Source organism: Garra rufa, chromosome 20 (genome assembly GCF_049309525.1).
Source record: "Garra rufa chromosome 20, GarRuf1.0, whole genome shotgun sequence".
Classification (NCBI taxonomy): Eukaryota; Metazoa; Chordata; class Actinopteri; order Cypriniformes; family Cyprinidae; genus Garra; species Garra rufa.
Window position 1 is genome coordinate 17,184,238 of NC_133380.1, and position 12,458 is coordinate 17,196,695.

At 35.4% G+C, this 12,458-nt stretch overlaps 1 protein-coding gene across 2 annotated transcripts in view; it reads right to left on the minus strand.

The window, feature by feature from the left end:
• Positions 1 to 12,458, minus strand: part of ndrg3a (ndrg family member 3a) — a 157,666-nt gene that overhangs the window by 22,566 nt on the left and 122,642 nt on the right. For both annotated transcript variants that reach the window (XM_073826333.1, XM_073826331.1), the window contains exon 3: positions 4,403 to 4,435. In XM_073826333.1, coding sequence (XP_073682434.1) covers positions 4,403 to 4,435 — 33 coding nt within the window. The remainder of the gene's footprint in view (positions 1 to 4,402; positions 4,436 to 12,458) is intronic.

Consider the following 12,458-nt stretch of genomic DNA (forward strand, 5'->3'; position numbering starts at 1 on the left):
AAAACAATATCTAAGGAATGTCTCTGTTTGTATTTATATCTATCTATCTATCTATCTATCTATCTATATCTATATAGACACACACACACACACACACACACACACACACACACACACACACACACACACACACACACAACTTTCAAATACTACTTTTTTGGTTTTCAAGGACTAAAATCAGAGATCTCACTTACCAAACAATATCATTATTATCTTACAAATTCTAATAAATAAACTAATAAAGCAAAACGGTACTAATAAAGTGCAGCACATGCAAAGCATGCAATAACTGTGGCAACTTTTACATTTGAACGAATACTATGACAAAGCTATCGCTTTCCTTAATCAAAGCAATTTTTTTTTCATGAATATATCGTTGACCTGAAGAATGAAAACTATATCATACATATAAATGCAATGCGTTTACTCCTGTGAGCCATTTATAGACTGTGACTCACCACTAATTTACAATAAACCAGTCAAATGAGCTATCAAATTAGTCTAACAGCAGGAACTAAACCTAATATCAGTTTCCTTGGATGTAAAATAATGTTTATTTCTTCATTTTCCATCACCGCAACTGCTAACCACGGCTGCAGAGCACAGTTTGTCCTCACTGTAGGAATTATGACATACAGAACGTCTGTGTCCCAGCAGAGGTGCAGTGTGGTATCATTCTTTCTTATGGGTCTTGGTCTCTGATAGGTTATTGATCTGCCTTGCTTCCATTTATCAGTAGATGAGTCTGAAACATTGTTTTTCATTCAATAAGCCTCTTTGTTGTTCCTCAGGGGCCACCATAGACAAACACAATCTGAGAAGCAGGAGTCAGGGAAGGGAAACAACTGCAGCTGGCAAAAGAATTCAGCATTTGTGGACTGGAATACAACACTGTGTTTATAAAGGTACGCAGAGTGTTATACAGTAGGTCTAATGTGCTAAAACAGGCGAATATCTAAAATGCATTATTCAGATAACATAGACATAACACAACAAAAAACTGCAATACAGCAAATATAAAACAAAAGCACCCAAAGGTTAAAAAGTAACGTTGTTTTATTACTTATTGATGTACCTGCAGCTTCAGTAATAAATTATAGTGTTAGTCACTCTGTCCATCTCAGTGAGCAGTCTTGTGGAGCGTGCTGTACCCAAGTGACCTTCAGGCAAGGATGTGAACATTAGAGGGCAAAATGGACAGACACAACCTCTGTAGGCCTCTCAAGACTGACTAGCAATAAACTTGAGAATCAACAACATATAATTTAGAATAGAAACAAAACAGATACAGTAAGGCAGAGAGGTCTATATGATTGTAGACATTTGGATTACATTTTTATATTAGTATTTGATGGCTGAGACTTAGAGAAGGTCACTATGAATTAAGGATCAGAGATCAAATCATGTACTAAATAAATCTCTTGTCCTGGGAAGTGCTCTGTCGCTATTTGAGATTATTTTGAATAATATCTAATAAGTTAGTGACGCTGTATTGGAGTCAAGGATGTGACTTTGCTTACTCTGAGCTTCTGATGCCCTCTATGGGATGAAATTGTCTCTGAATAATGATGAACCTGTCGTGATGACTTGCAGTATTCACACAGATGCTTTAGCTCTTTGGCTTTAACTAGTGGCTAAAGGAAGAACAGGATTGTCCTATATATAGAACTAATTTCTTAATTTTCTTAAAAAAAAAAAAAAACAGCATTGCTTGGATTACCATAGTTTTAATATATAATTTTTTTTGATTTATTAATTTTCTACAGATTTACACTGAAAAAAAAAAAAACTATAAGATCTCCACAAAACATTTAAGAAGTAACAGTAACCAAACAATTAAGGCAATGCAGTTTTAACAACAATAACAAAAAACTATCAAATAGAAAAGCTAAAATGTCTATATAATATATCAATTATAACAAAATGTGAGACATAAAAGTACACTACCAGTCAAAAGATTTTTTATGTTTTTTTAAAGATCTCTCTTCTGCTCACCAAGCCCGCATTTATTTATTTTTTTGCAGCAAAAACAGTACAATTTTGAAATATTTTACCATTCTAAATAACTGTTTTCTATTTGACTATATATTTTTAAATGTAATTTATTCCTGTGATTTTAAAGCTGAATTTTTAGCATCATTACTCCAGTCACACGATCCTTCAGAAATCATTCTACTATTCTGATTTGCTGCTTAAAAAAACATTATAAACATTTATTTATTATTATTATTATGTTGAAAACAGCCAAGTAGAATTTTTCAGGTTTCTTTGAAAGTTCAGAAGAACAGCATTTATCTGAAACAGAAATCTTTTGTAACATTATAAATGTCTTTATCGTCACTTTTAACCAATTTAAAGCATCCTTGCTAAATAAAAGTATTAATTTCTATCATTACTTTCCTAAAAAAAAGTATACAGACTCGAAGCTTTTAAATGGTATAGTCAGTGTATAATGTTACAAAAGCTTTTTATTTCAAATAAATGCTGACCTTTGGATCTTTCTATTAATCAAAGAAAAAATGTACTCAACTGTTTTAAATATTGATAATAATAATAAAAATAAATGTTTCTTGAACAGCAAGTCAGCATATTAGAATGATTTCTGAAGGATCACGTGACACTGAAGACTGGGGTAATGATGCTGAAAATAAATTACATTTTAAAATATATTCAAACAGAAAACAGTCATTTTAAATAGTAAAAAATGTACTGTTTTTGTGTACTTTGGATCAAATAAATGCAGGCTTGGTGAGCAGAAGAGACTTCTTTAAAACAAAACGTTACAAATCTTACTGTTCAAAAACTTCTGACTGGTAGTGTCGCTGTAATAAAAAAACATGAAATGCAAATTTGTCTTTTTTTCTAATTTGTTCAATGAACTGCTTCAGACAAAACCATATCAGAAAGAATCGGACAACACAAGCATTTTCCATAATCAATCTTCAATCTGACTTATAATTTTACCTTAAAGAGATAGCTCACCCAAAAATGAAAATAACTACATAATTTATTTTCCTTCAAGCCATCCTAAGTATATATGACTTTATTCTTTCAGACGAATGCAATCAGAGTTATATTAAAAAAAAAAAATACCCTGGCTCTTCCAAGCTTTATAATGGCAGTGAATGGGTGTTGAGATTTTGAAGTCCAGTAAAGTGCTTCCTCCATCATAAAAAGTACCTCAGACGGCTTCTGGGTAAGACGCGTTTGTGTAAGAAAAATATCTATATTTAAACTTTATAAACTGTAATCTCTTGTTTATATTGCTGGTTTATAAAGTTAATATAATACAGCTGTGTGAAGTACTTTTTATGATGGATGCACTTTTTTGGGCTTCAAAATCTCAACACCCATTCACTGCCATTATAAAGCTTGGAAGAGCAAGTACATTTTTTAATATAACTCAGATTGCATTCATCTGAAAGAAGAAAGTCATATAAACCTAGGATGGCTTGAGGGTGAGTAAATCATGGGGTCATTTTCATTTTTGGGTGAACTATCCCTTTAAAACTGTAAGCACTGGCAAACCATTTATGCCATTAAAATTACAAAAGACTTTGATTTTATCTTCTGGCTTTCTGCATTACATTTTGGATGAATGGTGAGAGATACACTGCATTTCCTCTCTTCACCAGTAGAGAGCAGTCACACCTTAAACACGAACATGTACATGTTCTGTAGCACTCAGTGCTTGTGTGAAATTGGATTGGCTGGCCTGGTGTCAGCCCATCATTGGACTAACACTTAATGTGTGAGCTTCTGTATAGAGAGGCTTGCTGAGTAAGGAATACTAAAGGCACTACATAATATAGAGCAGGTCATGCCTGAGCTGCAGGTGCTATATTTAGCTCATCTGAGACCCCTGCATTAAAAGGGAGGATGTGATTCACCAAGAATGCTTTTCTCATTGCTAAAGAGACACATCAGACCTGAACTCATAAATTCTGTATATACCTATATTATTTTAAGACATCAACCACCATCATATCATCCATTACCTAACAGAATGAATAACGATCAATGTGGATAACCTGATGTGTTTTACAGGAAGATGCATTAAGTCTAGAGTACCTTCTAAAATTAGAACACGTGATCATCTTTTTTTTATGGATTTATTTCAACTAAACAGAATCAGTTTATGGCCGTCAGAGCGGATTTATAGTCCTGGAGTGATAAAGGTAGAACACATAGAAGAATCCATCAAATCAGATTCTCATTTTGAGGATTATTATTTTTAACATCAAAATGTGATGGTTTTTCCCAAAATAACCCCTTTGATATTAAAATATAGAGGTTCAATAACCTAAAATACTGTTTTAGCACATACACACCTCTAATGAGCATCTAAGAATAACTCGTTTTATCTCATGCACTAAAGAGATTCATTAAAGTCTTATCTTACCTGACAGTCAAAGTCTTGGAAATTTTGAGAGTTCTGTAGGAGAAAGAGATGACATGATTATTCAATAGACATTGACTTACATAAAAATGTCTAACAATATTAAATTTTGATCATATCATCCATTATTCTCTGCTCAGCGTTTGCCGCTCTTTAGATTGAAGCCACTAGGTGGAGTGAGAGCTCAGTGTGCTTCTCCAGTTCAGTCTTTTAAAGGAATGGTTCACCCACAAATTAAAATTCTTGTCATGTCATTATTTTAGTGGAAAGCTGAAAATTATAACTTGGAGTTCTTGCATTAGATGCATGGACAACTTTTATAACATTTTTATGGTGGATTTTTGGTGTTTTATGGAGCTTGACAGCCGGTCATTATGAACTACTGCTGTGTGGCAAGAACTGCATAACTCTTTCTTTATTTTAAGGAAAAAAATGTTATTAAATAAAAACAGCAGGTTTGAAATAACATTTACATGATAAACATGAAACATTAAATTACCCACCTGCAATTTTAATTGTAATTTTTGGCATTTTTAGTAGTATTTGAACAAAGATTTTTAATGCTCACCAAGCATGGATTTATTTGATACGAAGTACAGCAAAAACAGTAAAATTTTGAAATATTTTTACTATTTAAAAGAACTGCTTTTTATTTAAATATATATTAAAATGTAATTTATTCCTGTGATCAAAGCTAAATTTTCAGCATCATAACTCCAGGATTCACATGATCCTTCAGAAATGATTCTAAAATTATGATTTGCTGTTCAAGAAACATTTTTATTATTATTAGCAATATTTAAAACAGTTGAGTACATTTTTTGAGGTTTCTTTGATGAATAAAAAGATCCAAAGATAAGCATTTATCTGAAATAAAAAGCTTTTGTAACATTATCGATATATCATTCAAAAGCTTTTTATTTCTGGAGAGAGAAATTCTAGAAATTAATACTTTTATTTTATTTATTTATATTTATTTACATTAAATGCTGTTCTTCTGAACTTTCTATTCATCAAAGAAACCTGAAAACCTTCTGTTCCGCTTTAATAATAATAAATGTTTTTTAAGCAGCAAATCAGAATAATAGAATAATTTCTGAAGGATCATGTGACTGGAGTAACGATGCCAAAAACTAAGCTTTTAAAATATATTCAAATAGAAAACAGTTATTTTAAATAGTAAAAATATTTCAAAATTGTACTGTTTTTGCTGTACTTTGGATCAAATAAATGCAGGCTTAGTGAGCAGAAGAGACTTCTTTAAAAATCATTCAAAATCTTAATGTTCAAAAATGTGTGACTGATTTTAATTTTAAATTTAATGTTTATTGTTTGTAAACTGATTTAAAACGAGAAATGTCCCTTTGGCAAAAAGCTAAAATAATTTTTATTTTAGCCATTTTATTTTAGTTTAGTTAATATTTAAGAAAATTTTATTTTTGGTTTTAGTTTTACTTTTAGTTTTAGCTAACCATAAGAACTACACTGTCTAAATATTATGTCAAAATATCAATTACAAATACTTTTAAGTTGACACTATCTTCTTCTACCTAGCATTTGTGTTTTGTAAAATAAAATAATAAAAATAAATTAAAATAAAATTCCAGTATTGCAAAAGAATCAGTTATGTGTTAAATTTGGTACATGTTAAGCTATATTATTATTATTACTATTTGTTTTAAACGTCTCACTGCCCATGTCTGGAAACCCAGTCTGAAAAGCCCTGCTCTACGGTTCGTCTCACTCAGTTCCAAGAGAGATGAAGCCACCCATAAAAATGTTTGTCCCTCGCCTTTTTAAATTATACTGGCGGCACTGCTCAACGGTAATGGGTGTATGACATTTACATTTCTGTTTTTAGTGTTTCTGATATGGATGCTGTGTGGCAAAGACGGATGGCAAGATTTAAACTGACAAACCCTGCGGATGCCGTGATGCAAATTCCTGCCAACAAGGGCTGCAGAAAGAATAATAATTATTCTGGAGAAGACAGAAATATCTTTAATTGTGCAGAATTGTTTTGCACCCCTACCCCACCCGTCCTTTCGTTTCCTATTTCTGTCTTTTCAATTTCCTTCTACCACTTTTTCTCTTAAATCCATTTCACTAATAATCCACCCCATCCACCTCTTTTCCATCTCCATTCATTTTCTCTTGCTACAGTAGCTCCCACATGAATTATTCAGTTTGATGAAGTAAAGACAGACACGGGGGTAGAGAGAACAACTTTGTCTCAGATAGAGGAAAACACAGAGAGTGTTTTCAGGTTGCATAGATGTGTAATACATGGGTTGTGCATAAGTATCACTATGGTTTGTGTGTCTGCGGTGTCTATAGGCTTTTTACAGTGTTGGATCTTGCTCCTACATTTATGTGCATATACATCAACAATGGCTCAAGATCTGGCTGCAAATTCTGCTGATTTAAACTAAATATCACAAAAAACATTGCTGAGCAATAAAGAAAATATTAGCAAGGAAAGTAAAAATCTTAAATAAATATTAAGATAAAATCTATTTATTAGGGGCCAAGCACCGAAGGTGCGAAGGCACCTATTGTATCCGTTAGAATTCTTATTATTAGGGGCCAAGCACCGAAGGTGCGAAGGCACCTATTGTATCCGTTAGAATTCTTATTATTAGGGGCCAAGCACCGAAGGTGCGGAGGCACCTATTGTATCCGTTCCGTTTCTTATTATTAGGGGCCAAGCACCGAAGGTGCGAAGGCACCTATTGTATCCGTTAGAATTCTTATTATTATTATTATTCCGCCGCAAGTCTATGGCAGCCCATAGAACCGCTTGCGGGAAAGTTGTATAATTTGGCACACTGATAGAGGACCGTCCCAACATTAAACATAGCAAGTTTGGAGTCTCTAACTCAAACTCTCTAGCGCCACCACTTGTCCAAACTTTAACTTTCTTTTTGCTAATAACTTTTGAACCGTAAGCCACAAAATCAAAATTCCAATTTTCCCGGAATCCTTGGGTAATGCCGAGTCAAATGAACACCAAATTTCAAAAATCGTAAGGTTTAGTTTTTTTTCTATAATTTATTGTTTGTAAAACCTACTTTTTCGAACTCGTCCTAGACGGTTTGTCTGATTTTCACCAAAATTGGCTCAGATGATCTTAAGACCATGCAGGCAAAAAGTTATGGAATTCAAGTTGATTGGTCAAACCGTTCTCGAATAACGCGCTAATTAATTCTACGAAAAGCGTTCAAAAATGGACGTGAGGCCATATCTCCGCAACGCTTTGGAATATTGAGACCAAACTTGGTGTGTGTTGTAACAAGCATGACCTGAGGCTACCTGCAGAGTTTCGTCACAGTGCCACCTAGTGGTCAGGAGATATGAAAAATGGCTATTTGTGCTTATAACTTCACAGTGGTTTGACCAAAAATCTCAAAACTGGTCTTGGTAGGTTCGGAGGAGTATGCCGAGTCGAACCATATCCAATTTTCCCATGTCAGCCATTTTGGGTGTCGGCCATTTTGAATTTAGCTTTAAAATGCTGTATCTTGAGAACGGATTAACGTATCGTTTCGACAATAATTACAAAAATGTTCGGCACCATGCCCTGAATGTACATACCAATTTTGGGGCCAGCGCCACCTTGTGGTCAAAAGTTATAACAACATTTCGAAAAATGCTAATAACTTCTGAAAAAAATGGCTTATTGTAATAAAACTGATCTCAAAATATTCCTTGGGTCAGGCCGAGAACGTTGATACCAATTATGCCAAAATTGGCCTAACTTCCTGTTCGCCATTTTGATGAATGTAGAAAACCTACTTTTTCGAACTCCTCCTAGACCGTTAGTCGGATTTTCACCAAATTTGACTCGGATCATCTTCAGACCATGCTGACAAAAAGTTATGGATTTCGTGTCGATATTCGAAACCGTTTTCATTTAACGCATCAACGAATTTGCAGGTAAGATGCCAAAGCGCATCGGAAGCTGTATCTCTGCAAAGCTTTCAGATATTTGCACCAAATTTGGTATGTGGCATTAACACCTCACACTGATGACACCACATCAATTTGGTAGCAGCGCCACCTATTGGTCAAGAGTAATAAAGCATTCATTAACTATTAGTTTTAAAATGAACAAAAATGCTAATAACTGTAGATAGCATTAGTCTATTGTAACGAAACTGGTCTCAAAATATTCCTTGGGTCATGCCGACAACATAGATACCAATTATGCCACAGTTGGCCAAACTCCCTGTCCGCCATTTTGATTTATGTTGAAAACCTACTTTTTCGAACTAGTCCTAGACCGTTTGTCTGACTTTCACCAAAATCGAGTCAGATCCTCTTCAGACTGTGCCGACAAAAAGTTATGAATTTCATGATGATAGATGAAACCGTTTTCGTACAGCACCTCTATAAATTTAAGGCTTGATGTGAAAATGACTCTAAGGCTATATCTTTGGAAAATTTTGACATAATGACACCAAACTTTGTGTGAACGTTTGTCATCTCACACTAAACACACCACATCGATTTGATAACAGCGCCACCTGTTGGTCAAACCTAATAAGCCATTAAATCATATCAGTAGGCGTTCTACATAATTTTTCTGTCGTTTTGAATAAAATCATCCTAAAATGGCTTTTTTTTACTTATTGTTGCAGTTGGTCTGCTGTTCCTGCCATCCTTAGCTCCTCATTTTCCGCTTTGAGTGCTTGGCCCCGTAATTGCTGCTTGCAGCTATATTTATTAGGGGCCAAGCACCGAAGGTGCGAAGGCACCTATTGAAACCGTTAGAATTCTTATTATTATTATTATTCTTCCGCCGCAAGTCTATGGCAGCCCATAGAACCGCTTGCGGGAAAGTTGTATAATTTGGCACACTGATAGAGGACCGTCCCAACATTAACCATAGCAAGTTTGGAGTCTCTAACTCAAACTCTCTAGCGCCACCATTTGTCCAAACTTTCACTTTCTTTTTGCTAATAACTTTTGAACCGTAAGCCACAAAATCAAAATTCCAATTTTCCCTGAATCCTTGGGTCATGCCGAGTCGAATGAACACCAAATTTCAAAAATCCTAAGGTTTAGTTTTTTTTCTATAATTTTTTGTTTGTAAAACCTACTTTTTCGAACTCGTCCTAGACGGTTTGTCTGATTTTCACCAAAATTGGCTCAGATCATCTTCAGACCATGCAGGCAAAAAGTTATGGAATTCAAGTTGATTGGACAAACCGTTCTCGAATAACGCGCTAATAAATTCTACAAAAAGTGCGCAAAAACGGATGTGAGGCCATATCTCCGCAACGGTTTGTCTTATTGAGACCAAACTTGGTGTTTGTTGTAACAAGCATGACCTGAGGCTACCTGCAGTGTTTCGTCATAGTGACACCTAGTGGTCAGGAGATATGAAAAATGGCTATTTTTGCTTATAACTTCTCAGTGGTTTGACCAAAAATCTCAAAACTAGTCTTGTTAGATTCGGAGGAGCATGCCGAGTCGACCCATATCCAATTTTCCCATGTCAGCCATTTTGGGTGTCGGCCATTTTGAATTTAGCTTTAAAATGCTGTATCTTGAGAACGGATTAACGTATCGTTTCGACAATAATTACAAAAATGTTCGGCACCATGCCCTGAATGTACATACCAATTTTGGAGCCAGCGCCACCTTGTGGTCAAAAGTTATAACGAAATTTTGAAAAATGCTAATAACTTCTGAAAAAAAAGGCTTATTGTAATAAAAGTGATCTCAAAATATTCCTTGGGTCAGGCCGAGAACATTGATACCAATTATGCCAAAATTGGCCTAACTTCCTGTTCGCCATCTTGATGAATGTAGAAAACCTACTTTTTCGAACTCCTCCTAGACCGTTAGTCGGATTTTCACCAAATTTGACTCGGATCATCTTCAGACCATGCTGACAAAAAGTTATGGATTTCGTGTCGATATTCGAAACCGTTTTCATTTAACGCATCAACGAATTTGCAGGTAAGATGCCAAAGCGCATCGGAAGCTGTATCTCTGCAAAGCTTTGAGATATTTGCACCAAATTTGGTATGTGGCATTAACACCTCACACTGATGACACCACATCAATTTGGTAGCAGTGCCACCTATTGGTCAAGAGTAATGAAGCATTCATTAACTATTAGTTTTAAAATGAACAAAAATGCTAATAACTGTAGATAGCATTAGCCTATTGTAATGAAACTGGTCTCAAAATATTCCTTGGGTCATGCCGACAACATAGATACCAATTATGCAACAGTTGGCCAAACTCCCTGTCCGCCATTTTGATTTATGTTGAAAACCTACTTTTTCGAACTAGTCCTAGACCGTTTGTCCGATTTTCACCAAAATCGAGTCAGATCATCTTCAGACTGTGCTGACAAAAAGTTATGGATTTCATGTTGATAGTTGAAACCGTTTTCGTACAGCGCCTCTATAAATTTTAGGCTTGATGTGAAAATGACTCTAAGGCTATATCTTTGGAAAACTTTTACATAATGACACCAAACTTTGTGTGAACGTTTGTCATCTCACACTAAACACACCACATCGATTTGATAACAGCGCCACCTGTTGGTCAAACCTAATAAGCCATTAAATCATATCAGTAGGTGTTCTACATCATTTTTCTGTCGTTTTGACTAAAATCATCCTAAAATGGCTTCTTTTTACTTATTGTTGCAGTTGGTCTGCTGTTCCTGCCATCCTTAGCTCCTCATTTTCCGCTTTAAGTGCTTGGCCCCGTAATTGCTGCTTGCAGCTATATTTATTATTATTATTCCGCCGCAAGTCTATGGCAGCCCATAGAACCGCTTGCGGGAAAGTTGTATAATTTGGCACACTGATAGAGGGCCGACTCAACATTAACCATAGCAAGTTTGGAGTCTCTAACTCAAACTCTCTAGCGCCACCACTTGTCCAAACTTTCACTTTCTTTTTGCTAATAACTTTTGAACCGTAAGCCATAAAATCAAAATTCCAATTTTCCCTGAATCCTTGGGTGATGCCGAGTCGAATGAACACCAAATTTCAAAAATCCTAAGGTTTAGTTTTTTTTCTATAATTTTTTGTTTATAAAACCTACTTTTTCGAACTCGTCCTAGACGGTTTGTCTGATTTTCACCAAAATTGGCTCAGATCATCTTCAGACCATGCAGGCAAAAAGTTATGGAATTCAAGTTGATTGGACAAACCGTTCTCGAATAACGCGCTAATTAATTCTACGAAAAGTGCGCAAAAACGGATGTGAGGCCATATCTCCGCAACGGTTTGTCTTATTGAGACCAAACTTGGTGTGTGTTGTAACAAGCATGACCTGAGGCTACCTGCAGTGTTTCGTCACAGTGCCACCTAGTGGTCAGGAGATATGAAAAATGGCTATTTTTGCTTATAACTTCTTAGTGCTTTGGCCAAATATCTAGAAACTGGTCCCGTTAGATTCGGAGGAGCATGCCGAGTCGAACCATATCCAATTTTCCCATGTCAGCCATTTTGGGTGTCGGCCATTTTGAATTTAGCTTTAAAATGCTGTATCTTGAGAACAGATTAACGTATCGTTTCGACCATAATTACAAAAATGTTCGGCACCATGCCCTGAATGTACATACCAATTTTGGGGCCAGCGCCACCTTGTGGTCAAAAGTTATAACGAAATTTCTAAAAATGCTAATAACTTCTGAAAAAAATGGCTTAATGTAATAAAAGTGATCTCAAAATATTCCTTGGGTCTGGCCGAGAACATTGATACCAATTATGCCAAAATTGGCCTAACTTCCTGTTCGCCATTTTGATGAATGTAGAAAACCTACTTTTTCGAACTCCTCCTAGACTGTTAGTCGGATTTTCACCAAATTTGAATCGGATCATCTTCAGACCATGCTGACAAAAAGTTATGGATTTCGTGTCGATATTCGAAACCGTTTTCATTTAACGCATCAACGAATTTGCAGGTAAGATGCCAAAGCGCATCGGAGGCTGTATCTCTGCAAAGCTTTGAGATATTTGCACCAAATTTGGTATGTGGCATTACCACCTCACACTGATTACACCACATCAATTTGGTAGCAGCGCCA